Raw genomic sequence first — 22,606 nt, forward strand, 5'->3', positions numbered from 1 at the left:
GTGTGGGTGGTGGGTTTTAAATAAATTTTTTATTGAGGTTGTAAGATATGTTACAGATAGAACTCAACCACAAGCAATAATAACATAGTAATAAGACATACAGTATTAACACATACACAGAGCAGAGGAGCTGGCAGATAACTGCTCTAGTCATAAATTCTAAACAGATCTATAGGGATGTAAGTACCATAAACCATGTATTAAATAGTCATATCAGAAATTCCAGCTGCCTGTGTGGAAATGTTAAGTCTACAAAATAAAACTGGAAGAGATGTTCCAAAACATGTTTAACTAGTATGTCAGCTAGGAGTTGATCTAAATTATAATGAAACCTCGGTTTTGTATTATTTAGATAGGGAATATGGTCCCCACATTGCCAGATAGTGCTTTCCTGAAGTTTTCTGTTCTAATAGGATTGAGGCAAGAGGGGATTTAGCTAATTATTATTTTGGGGGGGGGGAGGGAGTACAGCGGGCAAGAGCCGCTCTAATTGAAATAGAGAAGGGGGGAGGGGGATGGAGGGGTGGAGCTATTAAGTGTGCCGGAGCAGAGAAATGAGGGGAATAAATGTAGGCCAAATTACAAGACTAGATGAGTGAACCCCAGGAAGGGAGATTTACTACATATATGACTAAGAGTGCAGGTCAGGGTCAGCTTACCCACTAAAGTAAATTATAACTGTTACATATGGGAGGAATAAAAGAGCCCAAAGTATGATAGCAAAAATCTAGTTTCAAATAAAAATTGCTGACAAGGCTCTATATGAAATGAAGATCTAGACAAGTCTGTAGAGTATACAGGGGGGGGAGGTCTGTAGGTTAAATAGAGGGGTAACTATTTCTTATGATATGTATCTTGTGACCTGTAAATGAGGGTTGAGGGATAAACTAGAGTAAAATGCTAAAAGGTATCCTTGTTAAACCGTCAAGTTAAGGAATGACTATAAGGAATGTGTTAGTGAATAATGAGGAGTATTGCAAGACTTGACTCTAGGGGGCTTTAGTAGAGCTCATGACATTTTTGAAAGGTGCACCCTGCACTGTCAAATGTAATGTGAAGTCAGTAAGTAGGTGCGTTTCTGAACAAATATGACCTGGCATTTAGGTTTTCTATAGCATAGTGAAGGATCTTCATAGTTGGTTTATGACATGTGCATACATACAATAAAAATTCATGGGTGTCATGTAAAGTTGGATTTTTCACCCCAGACCACATATCTAAATAATCCTCAATACCCTAAAGGACGATCATGGGGAAGGCAATGTTAATTAATAAAATGGCGCAGATAAGTGTCTATCTATAACAGAAGGTCTGCTCCAGGCAAGATATATGGGCAGCTTCATCTATATAATCTACACTACCACCACTAGAACCATAAGCAGGGTGTTACATTACCATCTTATTTACTTTATTTAAGCGCATGGAAATTTTGTAGAGCTTAATATTAATTCATAGATACGCTCCATATACTCCATAAATTGTATTTAGTCTCATATAATCCGTTTCCCTTATAATAAGTGTAATGGGCACTCAATGGGGTGACTAGTTGACAGAGTTTTAATGTACATAGAAAGCAACTAACAGTACAGTCATTAGTAAGGTGGTAAGGGTAAAACTGATAAAAATCATAGCCTATTATATATAGTAGTTTAGAGCTTCTCCATTGACATAGAATCTCCCTGTAATTACAACTCAGTGCTGTACTGACTCCTCAGAATATATATAAACTCCAGCGTACTGAAAGCCTTGAAATAAATATTTGCATGTGGAGTTGTATAGGTGTTAAAATCATAAACATGTTAGAACCAATATCTCAATTGAGACATATAAGAAATAGCATTAACTGTGTAACTAAAAAACTACTAGGCTGACAGAGTATATGATAAACATGAATCAATAACAATGAACTAGACACATTTTCTAAGATAAAGTTTCTCTCATTAACGTGTCATAATATAGTTATCTTAAAAAGACTGTCCAACCAATTTTCTAAAGTTCCAGGGTTTAAAATAGAACTGTTACCCCACGCCAGTTTTGAGAATAAACATCACTGGATTATCTCTCGGAATGCATGTCTGCCGTGTAAGGGGCCTCAGACATAGATGATATCTTTGCATAAACGGTCCGGTGGATAGACTTTGGCCTTCCATTTGACATCCTCCGCTCTGTAGGCTGCCCTGATCTCTCTTCCCTAAACCCAGTGAGACTGGCTTGTGAGCTGCGGCGACCTGCGGGATCTCGGCTACAAAACAGAATGCAGTTGTGGTCCGCACAGCAGGATCTAGGCTCTCGCAACCCTGCAGGTAAGCCTCCAGTTCAAAAGTAAAGTCCCCAACCCTACCAGGGAGGCAGGCCGCATCCCCATCTACAGCAGTTGGGGGTAAGATCACTCTGGCTGTATCCGTCAGGTCTGGGAGTGTCTTCTTTGTTTGCGCCGACACTGTCAGATTAGGCTGGTCGCCCAGCTCTGTTAGGCTCCTTATAAGCTCTGGCTCGAACTGCTGTGGAATTGGGAGGTAGGTCATTGAGGATTTTAAGTTTACCTTTGGTTCCGATAATGAAGCTGACGGTGCTAAGCAGTCTCTGAGCACTCCCCTCAGATCAGCAAACCTAAGGGACATCCAATTGCCGAAGGCTTCTAGATGAGTGAGTATGTCAGCATTGAGATCCTCCATGATTCACTGCAGAGTATGATTAGGGCTCCACGTGGCTAACAAGATGGCCGATCCCCAGTAGTTATTGCGATCGTAGTTTCGGCACTGTCTAATGCGAATCCTCTATAGTCAGGCGTTCAGTGTACTTGTGCAGTCTTCCTAGTTCATACACCCCAGCTTAGTAGAAAATTTAGCTGCACTGAGCGGTCATAATTGTGTGAATAATCCGGACCGGTCCGGAGCTATTATGAGTTGCGACCGCACAGATGCAGACCTTGCTCCGCCCCCTGGGTGGTGGGTTTTAATGTTGGGGGGGGGGGTATTTGTAATTTTGTTTACAGGTTAAAGAGCTGATTACTTTGGGGCAATGCCCTGCAAAAGGCCCTTTTAAAGGCTATTTGTAATTTAGTGTAGGGTAGGGCTTTTTTATTTTGGGGGGATTTTTCATTTTGTTAGGGGGATTAGAGTAGGTGTAATTAGTTTAAAATTCTTGTAATTATTTTATTATTTTCTATAATTTAGTGGGGGGGTTTTCGTACTTTAGATATTTTTTTTAAAATTGTAATTAATTGTATTTAGTTTAGGGAATTAATTAAATTATAGTGTAGTGTTAGGTGTAATTGTAACTTAGTTTAGGTTTTATTTTACATGTAAATTTGTCTTTATTTTAACTAGGTAGTTATTAAATAGTTAATAACTATTTAATAACTATTTTACCTAGTTAAAATAAATACAAACTTGCCTGTAAAATAAAAATAAACCCTAAGCTAGCTACATTGTAACTATTAGTTATATTGTAGCTAGCTTAGGGTTTATTTTATCGGTAAGTATTTAGTTTTAAATAGGAATAATTTAGCTAATTATAGTAATTTTATTTAGATTTATTGTAATTATATTTAAGTTAGGGGGGTTAGGGTTAGGGTTAGACTTAGATTTAGGAAGCTTAACATGGAACAATTTTACTATGCAATGGAACATCCATTGTAAACATTTTGGAATGCCCACTTTTAAATGGAAAAAATAAAACAACATGATTTATAAAACTATACATTTGTGTTGAATACATAACTGTTATGCACATTTCATCAATAAGGCAAAATAATTAAGAGGAACATGAAATACATTTTCAGTAAGGATGACCCACCTCACTTTAGCAATAAGTACTATAAGAGATCATCATGATGAGGTTGTACATGGAAATCATAAAGAGGAAGTGGCAAAATAAATAAATAATGCTATATAAGAAAACAAAGCCAACTAGATAATGATAGAATGATCTATAGAAGGGAATAAGATTGATTAATAGAAGTGCATAAAACGAATGTGTGAGGCCACTAAGATACCACAAGCATTTCATTGTTGTATGTAGTTGTCACAATTCATCACAACATGACAAAGCCATGTGTTTTATATTACATTTTTCTATAATATTAATTTTCTGCTAAAGAAAATCAGATTTGGATATAAAATGGTCTCTTAGTAGTATTCACTTCCAATATGTATCAGTTTTCTGAGTCCTGGGATGTATCCGACAGATGCAACTTTGCTCTAATGTAAAAGAAAATGACACTTAATAATCCAGATATCTTGACAGGAGACAGCTCACATCAATTTCAGGGCCTGTCTCCATCTCCCTTTTACTATCTGGTGCGTGTTTTAAATGCCACTTTGATGAATATAAATTTTTTTGAAGTTAAAATTACAGATTCACTTTCACTTACAATTTTTATGCTACATTTTTTGTTATTTTTTTCTATCATGCTGATATGTATTCTGAATGATTTGTTCAGAACATTCTAAATGCCTTTTTGTCCTATGCACTGGCAAGGACACTAAAGGCTATATCTATTTTATTAAATAAATTATGAAGGATCCTGTTCTAAAATTACTATATTTTATTTTTATGTATTTCATTTTAATAAAGTTACTGTCATCATTTTAATTATTTTCTATGCACGTACATTTAATATAAAACTGTGTTTTAAATTTTATCTGTCTATTTTTTATTCTTCAATCTAAAAGGTTTGCTTTTTCAGCTCAAAGTATTCAAGGCTATGTTAAATCTTACCTTTACTGTAATCATTTTAATAATTTTCTATGATCAAATATATAATATAAAATAACTATATATCATATTTTTTTACATTTTCCCTTGGACTTTAGTTGAAATTATCTTAGAAATGATTTTACACTATAGACTTTGATCTTTGTTGTCTGTGAGAGCTGGTGAGCAACTGGGGCTGTGAGTTTTCCCAGTTTTATGGGATTTGCATCCACCCTGGTTTAACAGTGCATTGTTTTTTTACTACATATCTCTATCTATCTATCCATCCATCTATCTATCTATCCATCTATCTATCTAGCTCTCCATATTTATTTATGAATTCACAGTTCATCTGTAATCACATAAAAATAGTCTTTAATAATTTCTAAGATGATTACAAGTATTAGTACTTTGAATACAATTTACTGTAAATTCTATGTAGCTTAATTAGAACGGCTGCATAGGCCATGTTGCAGAGAATATGTTGTATCATTTAAATTACTTTACACGCATGTGTACATATATTTCATTCAAAGCCATCTGAAGTAATTATTATTATTATTTTTATTAATATTATTATCGGTTGTTTGTAGAGCACCAACAGATTCCACAGAAGTCTATTTAAACCATTCAATTGCATGAATATTTTTTTTTTTTGTAGGAAATAGGGTGACCATTGTATTATAGGTAATACAAATAAATATTTTTGCATTGTTAATATTTTCATAAACCCTCATACATTTTCAATACATCCTAAAAAAGGATTAGTTTAATAGTTTGCCTATATTTTGGTCACACATACTCAAGATCAACATGACCCTTTTGGCATATTAAGGGGATACTGTGATACCCCTTAATCCACTACTTGTTTTTAACTATATTGTTTTTAAATAAAGATTATTTTTTTATATTCAAGTTTAGTGGCATCAACTTTTTATACTTTTGTCCACTTCAACGTGGTTTGGTCACAAACATACACATTTCTTCTGACCTGCATTGAGTCCTGTCTTTTTGGAAAGCTTGGAATTGGTGAGCTGATACGCCAGCTGAAATATATCAGCTTGCTTCTACCAGCACATAGGTGTGCTTGACTAAAATGTGAGTACCTATTTGGGGCTTTCCACATCTTTGCCATATTATTTTGGTTGATCTGCACATGTAGTGCTCTCCTTACATTTCAGAATACTCTCTACTGGGAAATCCAGAGTGGGTGAGCTGATACGCCCCTAAATATATCATTCTGCATCCACAAGCACACAAGAGTACTCTAACAAAATGTGAGTACCCATTTGGCTAATTGTGAATATCACTTCTTTATATCTGTCTGGTGGATCTACACATGAGGCGCCCATTTGTTCTTTTTTATCATTCTACAGTGTATCCGGTTTTATCTGGGAAGAGGAGGCAGCCATCAACTTTTTTCCCTGGTTGAAACACTCATTTTGGGAAGAGTTCTCTATACTCATCTTGGGACTTGAATTGAACTATATTGTATGCATATTTACACTTTTGTGCTTTAAATACATAATTACATAGTTACATAGTTGCATAGTAGATGAAGTTGAAAAAAGACTGAAGTCCATCAAGATCAACCTATACAAATATAAAATATTTACAAAAAGCTCCAGTTAAAGGGGCATTAAACACTAAATAAGTGCTAGATAGAATGATGCATTCAAAGAAAATATTAGCCCATGACTAACATGTAGATGTATTTTTTAAAGTTTCATTAGTTGTTTAAAAAGTGACAAAATAAGTGTAACGTTTTAGTGTCTATAAAACACTGGGAGCTGCCATGCTGTAACTTGTGTTACTTTTTTGCTGTGGCCAATTAGGGTCAGTTATAAATAGGTCACTAGAGTGTGCAGCCAATGGTTGTGCTGGATTTAACAGTGTTCTGCACTTCCATTTCTAACAGGAACTGAAAAGCTCACAGTTTCAGAATGGAATTACAGGCAAAGAGGACAAAATAAATAATGAAAGTATATTGCAGAGTTGTTTTATTATATACAATTTATCATTTTATATTACCATCTCAAAGTGTTTAATGTCCCTTTAAGATTAAATAATCCCACTAAAAGATGACCCATTTAATGCAAGCAATCATATTCATGAATTTTTAAATGTATCTAGGGTTTTAGCATTCACTACCTCCTTTGGTAATGAGTTCCACAATTGTATTGCTCTTACATTGAAAAAACGTTTCTATTGCAGGAGATTAAATCTCCTTTCCTCCAACCTTTTCTTGGAATAAACAGAGCTTCTGCCATCTCTTTATATGGGCCTTGAATATATTTATATAAAGTAATCATGTCACCTCTCAAGCGCCTTTTTTCTAAATAAAACAGACCCGGTTTGACTAGCCTCTCCTCATAGCTTAAATTCTCTATTCCCCTTATTAGCTTTGTGGCCCTTTGCGATCGGTCCCCAGAACTGCAATCCATACTCAAGGTGAGGTCTTACCAGGGATTTATATAGTGACAGAATTATGCTTTCCTCCCTTGAATCAATGCCTCTTTTAATACATGCTAGTATCTTATTAGCCTTTGAAGCCACTGCCCTGCATTGTGCACCCATCTTTATCATGTTATCTATTACTACTCCCAAATCCCTTTCCTTCTTTGTTTGGCTAAGTCTTGTACCATTTAAATATTATTATTAATATGCTTATTTTTACTTCCAAAATGTAGAACCTTGCATTTTCCCGTATTAAATCTCATTTTCCATTTACCTGTCAATACTTCTAATTTTTGCAGATCCCTTTGTAATGAAAAATCATCCTGCTCTGACCTAATGACCTTACTTTACTTAGTATCATCGGCAAAAATAGAGATGCTGCTATTTAATCCTTGCTCCAAGTCATTTATAAAAATATTAAAAAGAACAGGGCCCAGTACTGATCCCTGGGGGACTGCACTGATTACCTTTGTCCAATCTGAGTATGATCCATTCACTACTACTCATTGCTCCCTATCTTTTATCCAGTTATTTATCAATGAGCTAGCATTTTCAGCTATTCCCAGTCTCTTAATTTTGTGCATTAATCTCTCATGTGGCACTGTATCAAACGTCTTTGCAAAATCTAAGTATATCACATCAACGGATTCCCCTTTATCTATATTTTTACTTACTTCCTCATAGAATCTAATTAGATTAGTTTGACATGATCTATTTCTCATAAAACCATGTTGATTTGAACTCATAATCTTGTTTACACGAATATGCTCAACAATATAATCCCTTATAATCCCTTCAAATATCTTTCCCACTAATGGTGTCAGACTAACTGGTCTATAGCTTCCTGGATCATCCCGGCTTCCCTTTTTGAAGAGTGGCACCACATCAGCTTTATGCCAATCCTGGGGGACCATGCCTGAGGATAATGAGTCTTGAAAAATTAAGAGTAGAGGTTTGTCTATAATAATACCTTATGTATATTTTCAGATCCATATCTAGTACATGTGCCCCCTCTAGCTTTAGCCTCTTTTTTCAACATGACCGTTTTCAGCTGCTTTAGAAGCAATTTAATTATTTATTTTGCAATTTTAATTTTTAATGTTTTTCTGATTAACATTTACTAATGTAGTTCTGTATATAAATGGCAACTATTATGTATATATTACAAAAGCTACTGAAAGCTTATTCACTGATTCACTTATTTTCTCTGGTTGGTTTAATATACCTGTGAAGGAGGAGCACCACGTCAGCCTGTGCATAAAGGATCAGATGGTGGAACAAGTGGGCAGCCTCTGACGAAGTAGGGAGTATCCCTACGAAACGTGTAAGGCCACGCCCACCATTTCACACGCTAACGCTAACAGCTGATACAGGTTGCCGGCTTTTATACTTGCATACAGCGGATTTGAGCGGCGTGTTTGTTTGATCTTTACACACAAACAGTGTACAGCTCCACAGTATCACAGGTGCAGGTGGTAAGAGGGACTGTCAACCTCTATAATATGCAGAAAAGTAGAAAAATCCACAGCACCTCAATGAATTTTCAATGCTTTATTGAAACATCTTTAACCCATACAGGTACAAAGCAGGTAGGCAGCAACATTTCGGGATATTATCCCTTAATCATGCTAATGAGCCCCATCTGTTGAGGTGCATTTATAGGCCTACATATTAACCCTATGTATAATGTTACAAATTGAATTCTATCATACCACCACCTCGTGGTTACAAAGATTATTACAATTTAAACACATAAACAAAGTTAAAAACAATATACAATATACCTATTCATATGTTGTTAAAATACATATAAATTTTAACCAATACTTGATTTTTACAAAGCAATACTTTTTTTAAGGACCATTGCAATATTTTTTTAAAATACACAAGTATATATTACAGAAACACTTTGAAGTCCAGCTCTCTATTAATACCTTTAGGAATTAAAGCATCCAATTTATGTATCCAAAATGACTCCTTTTGTTTTAATATGGTTTCCCTATTGCCCCCTCTTCTTAAATTATCGACTCCATCAATTATTTGCCACCGTAACTGACTTATATTTTGGACTGCACTCAAAAAGTGACATGATACAGGGGCTTCCTGATCCCCACATCTGATATTGGATCTATGTTGACTCATCCTATCTCGTACCCTTCTGGTGGTCTCACAGATATAGATTTTGGAACGCGGGCCAGTGTTCCAAAATCTATATCGGTGAGACCACCAGAAGGATACGAGATAGGATGAGTCAACATAGATCCAATATCAGATGTGGGGATCAGGAAGCCCCTGTGTCATGTCACTTTTTGAGTGCAGGCCACAATATAAGTCAGTTACGGTGGCAAATAATTGATGGAGTGGATAATTTAAGAAGAGGGGGCAATAGGGAAACCATATTAAAACAAAAGGAGTCATATTGGATACATAAATTGGATAATTTAATTCCTAAAGTTATTTAACTTTGTTTATGTGTTTAAATTGTAATAATATTTGTAACCACTAGGTGGTGGTGTTAAGTGATAGAATTCACTTTGTAACATTATACATGGGGTTAATATGTAGGCCTATAAATGCACCTCAACAGATGAGGCTCATTAGCATGATTAAGGGATAATATCCCGAAACGTTGCTGCCTACCTGCTTTGTACCTGTATGGGATAAAGATGTTTCAATAAAGCATTGAAAATTAATTGAAGTGCTGTGGATTTTTCTACTTTTTTGTTTGATCTTTAGTGATTCCAAGTGCTTGTGCCTCATGGACTTGAAGGGTCTTGTGGTGATTCAAGGAGCAGCTAGCATAATCGATTGGTGTGTGTGACACCAGGACACTTCATCTGTGAACTCTGTTTACAGCTGATTTTACATCAAGACATTTCGTCTGAGAGACCTGGATGGTTCTCAAGCGCTTATACCATACCTCATTTTTGTTGAGGTTATCCTTGTGAGTTTTTAATTGTAAACCGGATAATAAATGTTGTGATTTTACTTACATATTGCACTTAGAGGTGTTGCGCCTGTTTTTCTCTTTTTTCTCTTTACTTAGTTAATATCCTGTATTCAGAACCGTGACAGACCAATGGCAGCAACCCAGGTCTAATTGCAGCTATGACACACATTCTTCATATATCCTTTTTTTATAGCAGTAATCTCAGTGGGGTGCTCAATATTGTATTTTATTTGTTTTATATTAAAACAACCTATGCATTTCCAGCAAGGCAATGTTACCTTAAGGTCCATGGCATTAATTTAATAACCGGTTATTGATTCTAAATGCACTCAGCTGTAAACTTACCTCCAGAATTGAAGTCTGGACCTGAAGAATAAGCTCATGACCTTTGACCTGTCGGACGCAGATCTTACAAGACAGCTGGGTGGTGGCTGGCGTGTAACGCTCCAGGGAGAAGGCACAGTGCAGTGGCTGCTGGTTGCTGCACCAAACGCGGGAGAATGGGACCTCCTGAAAAATGAAAAAAAAAAAAAGAATTTTGCTTATATAAAAATCAATATTAGCTTTGAAGTTCAGCCATTTGCAGTTAGCCTTTAGTTTATTGTTTATGAATCTGTTTTTTGTATTCATTTAATACAACCTTAAAATATTTCTCGTATTGTGAAAACAATATCTCTTGTTTGGCTTGAAACATTCTTTTTTTATAACTTTGACCAGTTAAATCAAAAGGTTAACAAACCCAAGACCCAGAGTGAAAGGGGATTAAGGATAGTCAGAAAAAAATGCTTCCAGCATCAAATCAACATCCTTCTAACTAATGGTTTTCCTGCATGCTCTCGCAACCTTCTTTTTTCTAGTCTTCACAAATTTCACACGCCTGTATATCTATCCTTAGAGTTCCTAATTATTTCCTTTTTTTCTCTCAATTCATGCTTTTTTTCACTTAGCAATATGTATCCAGTGTTTTATAAAGACCTTCCCCCTGCTGTTTTACCTGCACCTGCAATTTAACTATAATTCTAACTCACCACTTTATCATTTGAGGATTTAAAAAAACTTTATTAGCAAAAAGTAGAGACAACTTGTATATGAAGGGGATCCATAACTATTGTTGCTAAATGAAATGATAGATAATCATTTATGGTTGTTGGTTTCTGCCCTCCCCTCACCTGAGGAACCAGATTATTGCCACAGCTGGAGATCAAAATTTCAGCCTATGCTGTGAAGTTTGGGGTATATTGTAGGTTGTATTTAATTTAAATAAAGTTCAAGTTGTCATTACTAAGGTAAAGTAGCAAGATGGCTAAGCATGGCATATGAAAGGATCATCAGTCAAGCTTTTTCAATACTGACAAAATTTAAATATGTTTTATTTCATGGCAATATGCATTAATTATTTCAAAGTAATGTTCTGCTTTTTAATACTGTTGCAGCTTTGCAACCACGTTCAGTGTGATTAGGAAGGACCTTTCTTTTTTATCCTATTGGGATTGATGAAACTGGCAGGAAAGTGGGGAGTTGAAGTGTATGTAGAATAAATGTATGGGCATGATATTTGGATTTTCTCCTCCCTGTAATCAGAGATATATAATTTGTGGAATAAACCGACACTGAACCCAAATATTTTCTTTCGTGATTCAGATAAAGCATGCAATTTTAAGCAACTTTCTAATTCCTATTATCACATTTTCTTCATTCACTTGGTATCTTTTTTTGAAATGCAAACATGTAAGTTTAGATGCCGGCCCATTTTTGGTGAACAACCTGGGCTGTTCTTGCTGATTGGTGGATAAATTACCCCACCAATAAACAAGTGCTGCCCAGGTCTGAACCCAAAAAATAGTTTAGATGCCTTTTTCAAATAAAGATAGCAAGAGAACAAAGAAAATGTATAATAGGAGTAAATTAGAAAGTTGCTTAAAATTGCAAGCTCTATCTGAATCACAAAAGAAAACATTTGGGTTCAGTGTCCCTTTAATGAAACACACACACACAAACATAATAAATTCCCTTATCATAATCTCTCTTTGCCATCTGAAAAATAAATCTTTCCAGAATAATGAGTCTCATACGTATCTTTTTTTTTCTTCTTTTTTAATTTTCTTCTTTATTTAATCAAGTTTAAAAAAAACTTAACAAATCGGGGCCAATTTATCAATGTCTGTCCGACATTATACACTGTAACGTATCATGTCCGACAGACATTGCTGAATACGCTGTCAGCATTTAACATTGCACAAGCAGTTCTGGTGAACTGCTTGTGCAATGCCACCCTCTGCAGATTCGTGGCCAATCGGCCCCTAGCAGGGGGTGTCAATCAACCCGATCATATAGGATTGTGCGGATTGATGTCTGCAGCCTGAGAGGCAGCGGACCAGTTAAGGAGCAGAGTTCTTTAGACCGCTGCTTTATAACTGCTGTTTCCGACGAGCACAGAAACAGGGGCATCAGGGGCCATTCGGCCCTTGAAAAATCCGCCCCATCATGTGTAGATACATACATCATCCATTCGGAATCGATAATCAAGTAACTTCTAGTTCTTAATACAGTAGATATTACCAAATATAAACAATATATATTCAAATAAAAAATTAATAGAGAACATAAATCACGCTATACCCTAGTTTACGTGACTCTATGAGATAGAAATGTTTTTCCAAATTTCCTTTGCTTCTATATACTGGGCTATTTATCCATTTAAGCTCATAGCTATCTTGACTGATACCTGGGGTTTAGAAGAGTTCCCAAAGTGCAACATTCTCTCTAACCTATATGTCAGTGTCATATGACATGAAGCACCCACAGACAATCTCTGCTTCAGTCTGTCAGTTATGTAATATAGATACCAGTTTTTCCTGTATTTTAGAATTATGATTTATTTATGAAGTTCCAGTATACTTTACAGCACAGAAAAAAACAAACATTCTAATGGAGATTGCTGAGGCAGAAAGGAAAACAGCCTGTTTAAAACAGAGTTCTGTAAGAAAGCAGTGCATTTTATTGTATGTAGCTAATGAGGATGATAATTCTAAACTTTAATGACAAAAGAGAGAAAGAAAGAATATATCTACCTTTCTATCTATCTATCTATCTATCTATCTATATTAGACAGGATACAGTTTGATAGCATCTGCATTCACATCTATCAAAACAGCAAACACCAGGGTGCCAGAATAGAATATATTTATTGTTTAAAGTCGACTGTTACTGGTTAAAATAAGGTAATTATTACAATAAAGTGAGTGATGTTTCAGGATATCAGTGTCTTCTTCAGACTCAACAGATTGTTAATAACAAAGCCCTCTCTCATGTGCAAAATTTGCCCAAACTGCCTTCTAGCCAATCCTTTGTTTACATAGATAAAGATCATGTTAAAAAAAATCAGAGTTGACAAAGCATTATTAAATTAATAAAAAAAGGAATAAAATATAATCAAAATAAAACCCAATCAGTACACACAAGTAAAGTTATATGTTATAATAATCAAATGCAGTCAATACTAATCAATAACAAGTAATATTTTATATTAAAAGTACAAATGCATGACCAACATATCTTGCCCATATAACACATTGCGATTATACACACACACACATATATATATATATATATATATATATATATATATATATATATATTGCAATTTAAATAAACATTATCAAAGATTATCACTATCAAGGATTATCACTTTTACATCCAAATTGTCTTCTGATTAAAATGCTAACCGGTTGTGGGCCAGGTCTCGTTGCCTTAGCCCCATCCAGTTGCCAGCATTTTTATTTGTGCATAATGCAGTGCCACTCCTGCCCTGCCTTTCACTGCCTTGTTGTGTCTGTGAATCAGTCACAAAGAAACAACTCCTCCTGATAATGTATTTTGATGCCTGTGGGTGCTTGTTTTAATGTGAATGTGGAAGTCTGGGGTGATTTGTCTGTGGATATGGGTGCTGACTGCCTGTGGATATCTTTGTGTGTTTTTTTCTTTCTGATAGTGGCGTTTATGTGGGATGAAAAATGCTCAGATGGCTGCTATTTTGAGTGATTGTGATTGCACAGGCTAATGAGCAATAAGCACTTATTCTTTATTTAAATGTGAATGCATTTCAGACGGGTGTTACAAACTTTTAATGTTTTTGTAAATAAGTATAGTTAAATAACAAAAAGGGGAGGGGTGTAGGCTGTTCTGCATAAGTATAGTTAAATAGCAAAAAGGGTAGGGGTGTAGGTGGTTCTGCATAAGTATAGTTAAATATATGTGTGTGTGTGGGGGGGGGGCAGATATTTGTATATCTGAAATAAGGCTAGATTGTAAATGTTGCACTGTTAGTAAAGGATGCAAAAAGCAATATTTTGACCATGCTAAATAGCATACATATTACAACATATTACAAGTTGAAAGTAATGGTTACGTTTGAGTGCAAACAAAATTTGCGCTGAATGGATTAGCACCTGAAGACTTTGCGTAAAGTGTAAAGGTTAAAATAAAAATTATAAAAAAATTAATAGAATAAAGTATTACACTCATTTATACAAGTTTTTTGATAAAAATATGTTATATAAATATTAATAAAAATGTTTTATTATGGTAAAAAGGGATATGGTATATGACAAGATATTTGAATGGGAGGGGCTATAATCTTTACATATATGTCTAAATATATATATATACATACATATATAAACATACATACTTTGAGCCCTTTCCACTCAAATACGTTTGAACATGAAAAAAATATTATATATATATTGTAATGTGTTATATATATATATATATATATATATATATACATATAGATATATAGGTATAGATATATATATATATATATATATATATATATTACAAAAAAAAAATCATATATACAAAGAAATAAATATTTTAAATAAAAGGAAAAATTATTCTATGTGAAGAACATTGGAATGTAAAATATTCATAACTAGCTTTGGCTTTAGTACAGTTGGTCAATGCAATGTCGGGTTAGCACGCAAGAGAAAAGTGTTAGATTTTTTTAACAGCACGCTCCATTGAAGTTTATGGGGAGAAGAAGTTATGTGATCATGATTTCTGAAGACCTGAAGTTTGCATGCATCGGGTTTCGCTCACATGCAAACTTTATGTTCAATTTGTAATATGCACGCTAACCTGTGAAATATTTACAGCATATACACAGTTAAACACTTTATTAAATATGAATATTAAATAAATATAATTTTTCATGTTTTCATCTATCATGTCTATATTGTACGTATGTATTGATGTGTTTAAATATATATACACACACATATATATATATATATATATATATATACACACACACATGAAAATGAGAAAGAAAAGCGACACACAATAGTGACACTTGCAAAAGACTGGGAATTCAGCACCCTTTTAATAAATACAAAACACTCGTACTTGATACAGTATCAAAAAAGTGAGTTTATTATGCACAGAGCCATGCTGTATCTTTGGCAGGAAATGTCAAATGATGCACAAAATAACAATTCATACATAATACAATACTAAAAATAAGCTAGAACTAAATCTAGATTATATAGAGGGACCGGCCCCTATGATTAACCAGACTTGATGGAAAGCTGATATATACATCGTGAACGTTAACTGCATTGAGAAGTGGTTAGGTAGGCTGTTCTGATAAACTGAAATAACCTTACTGTAAGAACAGCTAATACCTAGACACAACATAGAGCAAAAAATTCACCTATAGTGTATGTGGAAACATCACAGAAGTAGTTCATTATTTATACACAATGTTGCTAAACTTCAAATAAACAGTATTGGAAGACCGCTACAGCAATAACAATGTCGCAATGCAAATATGTTCAGCAAAGTAATAGGTATAATACAGAAATGTATAAGCGATGAAAGCTTAGGAACAGTTCATTCACTGAATGTTCATAGTTGATTAAGTTCCCAATAATACAACTGTCGTTTAGTGAGGGCGGTGAATGCGTCAGAATAAAGCCAGTAATTAGAGATATGGGGCAAGCATTTAGACAGTTAATTTGCCAACGATGCAATGTAAAGCAAAGATGAAGTTAGTTATGCCAAGCAGTGGAAAAGCAAGCAGTTAATACGTCAGCCAGACCAGACACGGCTGACGAAGGTAAAGCAAGTTGTAATAGTAGCATGGGGGTCAGAGAGGCATAGAATAGGTACAGGAGGGTATGTCGATATTGCTATTACAGTACCCCTCTGTCAACTGCACCTTTCCTTGCAGACTTCACCAGTGTCATAAAGACCATCTGTACCAGGACTCGGTGATCTGGTTATAAAATAGGCTTTACCTCTTCTTGTTCTGCCACCCACGTATGCTTACATATTTGTTGGATTTCCAATTGTCCACTGTATCTGTGAGGCATCAGCTATGTCCGCATGTAGGACTACAAATCCGGCCTTAGAAGTATACAGCTTTCAGAAGTTGCGCCGCTTCACTTTCCAAACAAGCATGGAAGTCACGTGGAACGATCAGCCAATTGCCTATACTGTATATATAAAGGCCAAAGAGAGCACTCGCCATTTTCGACATGTAAATTTATGTATCTTTCTTTTTCTAACACCTGAGACCTCATATCGTTGAGTCCTTTTTCATTTTCAATTTTTTATTTTTTTATTATTTTTATTAGACAGTGTTAATATGAGTGTAACTGTGCTGATAAACTGATGGTAAATCAAGGTGTATAACAAACACTAGGATTTATCATCACTAAAAATAAACATTAGTTTCTGTCATTGTTACATAAAACAATGTTAAACTCACCCTATCTGTAAGTAGACAGCCAACACAGCGCCTCTGGCCATCCACGGCACATTGCTTTCTCCAGTGAGGTGACGTTTTCACCTCTAGACCTAAAGCCGTGCTAGGATGTCAGTTGAAATGCACAGCTATTGGTCTAGAGGTGGAAACGTTACCTCTTCGAAGAAAGCGCTGTGCGTTTGGCGGCTGGAGGCACTGAGTTAGCAATCTACTTTCCTTACAGATAGTATGAGTTTAACATCCTTTTTTTTTTTTACGAAACAATGACAGAAACTAATGTTTATGTTTAGTGATGGTAAATCCTAACATGTGTTATACGCTTTGGTTTACCATCACTTAAAAAATAATTGTACTTAACAAATCAAAAATACTTTGAAACACACTACGAGCTCTGAAGTTCTGCTAACCCGACGTGCATTAAAATTGATTGCGCTCAAGGAACGCATTTACTTTCTGCTATTTACGCTATTTCTGTCACACGCAAAGACCAGTGAAATACTCCGTATTACTTGCATGCTACAGTTAGCTCTCCACTGGTAATCTAGCCCCTAATTAGGAAACCCTGCAAAAAACTCTAACGGCTAGATTACGAGTTTGGCGTTAGAGGCTGTGCGGTGATAACGAGCAGTTTATGCTCACCGCTCACTTACAGACAGCGCTGGTATTACAGGTTTTTACAACCCACACAAGAAGTGAGCATTGAGCAAAATTTTGCTCCTTACCGCACTCCAATACCAGAGCTGCTTACGTTAGCGGTGAGCTGGTGTAACGTGCTCGTGCACAATTTCCCCATAGGAATCAACGGGGAGAGCCGACTGAAAAAAAGTCTAACACCTGCCAAAAAGCAGCGTAAAGCTCCCTAACACAGCCCCATTGATTCCTATGGGGAAATACATTTTATGTCTACACCTAACACCCTAACATGAACCCCGAGTCTAAACACCCCTAATCTTAAACTTATTAACCCATAATCTGCCGCCCCCGACATCGCCGCAACCTACATTATATTATTAACCCCTAATCTGCCGCTCCAGACACCGGCGCCACCTACATTATACTTATGAACCCCTAATCTGCTGCCTCCAACATCGCCGACACCTACATTATATTTATTAGCCCCTAATCTGCCTCCCCCTATGTCGCCGCCACCTACCTACATTTATTAACCCCTAATCTGCTGCCCCCAATGTCACCGCCACTATAATAAACATATTAACCCCTAAACCGCCGCACTCCCGCCTCGCAAACATTAGTTAATTATTAACCCCTAATCTGCTGGCCCTAACATCGACGCCACCTACCTAAATTTATTAACCCCTAATCTGCCGCCCCCAACATTGCCGCCACTATATTAAAGTTATTAACCCCTAAACCTAAGTCTAACCCTAAACCTAACACCCCCTAACTTAAATATAATTTAAAGAAATCTAAATAAAATTACTATAATTAACTAAAATTATTCCTATTTAAAACGAAATACTTACCTATAAAATAAACCCTAAGCTAGCTACAATATAACTAATAGTTACATTGTAGCTAGCTTAGGGTTTATTTTTATTTTACAGACAAGTTTGTATTTATTTTAACTAGGTAGAATAGTTATTAAATAGTTATTAACTCTTTAATAACTACCTAGCTAAAATAAATACAAATTGACCTGTAAAATAAAACCTAACCTAAGTTACAATTACACCTAACACTACACTATAATTAAATAAATAAATTAACTAAATTAAATACAATTAAATAAAATTATCTAAAGTACAAAAAAACCCACACTAAATTACAGAAAATAATAAACAAATTACAATATTTTAAAACTAATTACACCTAATCTAATCCCCCTAATAAAATAAAAAAGCCCCCCCAAATAAAAAAGCCCTACCCTACACTAAATTACAAATAGCCCTTAAAAGGGCCTTTTGCGGGGCATTGCCCCAAAGTAATCAGCTCTCTTACCTGTAAAAAAATTTACAAATCCCCACCAACATTAAAACCCACCACCCACACAACCAACCCTACTCTAAAACCCTTAAAAAAACCTAACACTAACCCCTTGAAGATCACCTTACCAGGAGAAGTCTTCACCCAACCGGGCCGAAGTCCTCAACGAAGACGGGAGAAGTCTTCATCCAAGCCGGGCAAAGTGGTTCTCCAGACGGGCAGAAGTCTTTATCCAGATGGCATCTTCTATCTTCAGCCATCCGGCGCTTAGCGGGTCCATCTTCAAGACATCCGACGCGGAGCATCCACTTCAATCGACGGCTAACACAGAATGAAGGTACCTTTAAGTGACGTCATCCAAGATGGTGTACCTTCAATTCTGATTGGCTGATAGAATTCTAATAATTCTAATAGAAAAAATCCTATTGGCTGATGCAATCAGCCAATAGGATTGAAGTTCAATCCTATTGGCTGATCCAATCAGCCAATAGGATTGAGCTTGCATTCTATTGGCTGATTTTATTGGGGGCGGCAGATTAAGGGTTAATAAATGTAGGTAGGTGGCGTTAATGTTAGGGATGGCAGATTAGGGGTTAATAATATTTAACTAATGTTTGCGAGGCGGGAGTGCGATGGTTTAGGGGTTAATATGTTTATTATGGTGGCGGCGATGTCCGGTTTGGCAGATTAGGGGTTAAAAAAATTATTTTAGTGTTTTAGTCTTACCTGTCAGACTGCACAAAAGCTGAGTCCGCAGCATTAGGAATGAACATCATAATCTTCACTGTGACACCTCCAATTATCAACAGTTTGAAAAGTTATAAATGGTCAAGACAGTTTTTTTTTTCTTTTTCATGTGCTATTTCCAGAAAATGACAAAATGTAAATGGGAGAAAAAGATTTGAATAATCCAAATATTAAGACCAATATCACCGCCAGCAACACCTCTCTCCACCCTTGGGGGCCAATTTATCATGCCCCGCATGGTGCTGTATGCACCTGTTTCCAGCGAGCCGGAAACAGGAGCTAAGAAGCATCCGCCACCTCTGAAGCATATGATCGGGTTGATTTGACACCCTCTGCTAGTGGCCAATTGGCCACGTATGTGCAAGGGGTGGCATTGCACAAGCATTTCTAGTGAAATGCTTGTGCAATTTTAAATGCTACAGTGGATCATGTCCGTCCACACATTGATAATTTAGCCCCTTGATACAGCAACATTTGTCAGCACCCACCTCCAATTTGAATGACCCCCTGCCATGTGCCATATTGTATTTTTTTTTAAACAATTATTATTATTAATTGTATTAAAAACGACCCTATGCTGAGTCATAAGTCTATTTTAGAGTGATTTTATTTTATTTAGTTACATATTTATATATTTGTTTGTTTGTGTATTTGTTTACTTATTTATCTTAGCTTTAGAGAAATGAAAAAAATGAAAAAAAATGTTGCACTGCATCAAGAAGAAAGTGTATTTATTTAAACAGTTTCACTGTTTATTTTTAAGAGAAATATTTTATGTAGGAAAATACAATAGTTGATTCAGCTCTGGGAAACAAAGAACCCTCTTTGCTCAATAATTTACATTTTCTTCAGCTGCTGGAAACATCATTATAATACGAATTAAAATAAAACAATTTCCCAAATACTTTAAGCACTCCTGACTGTGCCATATCCTGTCCTCTCTTATTAGCGGGTATATATTTCTCACACGAAAATGGCTTTTCACAGCAGAAAACAATACTGATTATATTGGAAACACATCCTAATTACACTTGAACTCGTGTTCCATTCACAGCTAATGCTCTTTGCATTATCGTAACTATCTGTACGCTTAACGAGAAATTAATACCTTGAGTGTTAGTTGATTATAAAAGTATAATTATGTGGCATGGTTGCAGTTTATAGTATCTTCCTAAACTGTCAGGTGCAAAGATATTTCTCTCAGGAGTTTTCAGTCATTTGGGATTTCATTATAGCATATCAGTGGCATATGTCAAGAGCATCTCCATTAAAGATTAATAAAAATATAGTTCTCATCCCTACAAAGGGCTAGATTATGAGTGGAGCGCTATGTATCGATCCCGCTCGCACGTTAAATTCGCTAGATGGAGGCTTTTTGCTCTTAAAATATTTTTTTTGTGTGAAACATATCGGTACTATATATATATATATATATAGATAGATATATGAATATCTATTTAAGAATACTTTTGTGAAGAGCAGTGGAATGTGAAACATTTAAAGTAAATAAATAGAATCTTTATTAACAATGAATATTGCATTAATATAATTTTACATGTTTTCAGCTACTTGGCAACTGGAATGCAAAGGACTCCAATATGTGCATGTATATGTATGTAGCTCTATGTTTAAGCCCTTTGCATGACTTTTTTTTTCTAACACCTGAGACCTCATATCTTTTTTTTTAAATGATTTGTATATGACAATGTTATTATGAGTGTAACTGCACTTTTAATTTAATTTTTAATGTTTAGTGCAACTTTTTTGTCTTGTGTAACAGTTAACCAGAGCTCTGGTGAAATGCTTGTGCAATGCCGTCCCCTGCACATTCCTGGCCAATCGGCCGCTATCATTGGGGGTCAATCATCCCGATCGGATCAGTATGACTTGAAGTCTGCCACCTCAGATGTGTGGGTGCCTCCATGTTTTAACATAAATTTTCCTCTCTGTAGAGGCTAATTAGGAACAGTTATAAATGGGTCACTACATTGTACAAACAATGACTTTAAAAAAATATAGCAGTGTTAAAGGGACATGAAACCCAAAACATTTCTTTCATGATTTAGGTAGAACATACAATTTTAAACAACTTTCCAGTTTACTTCTATTGTCAAATTTGTTTCATTCTCTTGGCATCATTTGTTGAAGGAGCAGCAATGCACCACTGTTTTCTAACTGAACACATTGGTGTGCCAATGACAATTAATATATATATATTTAGCCACCAATCAGCACCTAGGTTCTCCGCTGCGTCTGAGCTTTCCTAGATGAACCTTTCATCAAAGGATAATAAGAAAAGGAAGCAAATTAAATAATAGAAGTAAATTCGAAAGTTTTTAAAATTGTATGTTCTGTCTAAATCATGAATGGCTAATTATGACTTTACTGTTCCTTTAAGTCTGGAGTTTGCACTGCTAATTTAAACAGGAATTGGAATACCCATAATTTTCTCAGTTTCATTAAGCGAAAGGGGACAAAATAAATAATGAAAGCATATTGCAAATTGTTTATTTTTCTATACATAATTAAACATTTTATATTACAATTTCCAAAGGGCCAGGAGCGATAAGGATTTTATCGCGGGTAATTGCGTTCATTGGGTGTATCACTCGTAATATGAGTTAAAAGTAAACGTGAGCACTTAAACTCAATCACGATTTACATTAGAATGATTACCAGGTCCTCAGAACACTGGTTAACTGTTTCGCAAAACTAAAAACAGTCACAAAACACATTAACCCTTTAAGGACCAGCCATTTACCCTGAACGTCGCTGGTCTTTCTATGGAGATTGTGTGATTAATAGCTCGGTCTCTCTGCCATTGTATGTCTCGGCAATTAAGGGTTTAAAAATACATTACAACGTATTGTTATACTCATAATAACACTAATATAAAATTATTAAAAAAATATATATTGCACTAAAAAATTATAAGTGCTCGAAGATATGAGGTCTCAGGCAAAGGGCTTTAACATTGAGATACATACATATACATGTCTAATATGTGTACATGGGTATTTATGTACTTATATGTATTTACA

At 35.4% G+C, this 22,606-nt stretch overlaps 1 protein-coding gene across 1 annotated transcript in view; it reads right to left on the reverse strand.

Moving 5' to 3' along the window:
* The window catches only part of UNC5D (unc-5 netrin receptor D), a 683,183-nt gene that overhangs the window by 72,631 nt on the left and 587,946 nt on the right, over positions 1-22,606 (reverse strand). Inside the window, exon 15 of the mRNA XM_053719375.1 lies at positions 10,451-10,615. Within this exon, the coding sequence (XP_053575350.1) occupies positions 10,451-10,615 (165 nt within the window). The remainder of the gene's footprint in view (positions 1-10,450; positions 10,616-22,606) is intronic.

The sequence above is a fragment of the Bombina bombina genome, chromosome 6 (genome assembly GCF_027579735.1).
Source record: "Bombina bombina isolate aBomBom1 chromosome 6, aBomBom1.pri, whole genome shotgun sequence".
NCBI lineage: Eukaryota > Metazoa > Chordata > Amphibia > Anura > Bombinatoridae > Bombina > Bombina bombina.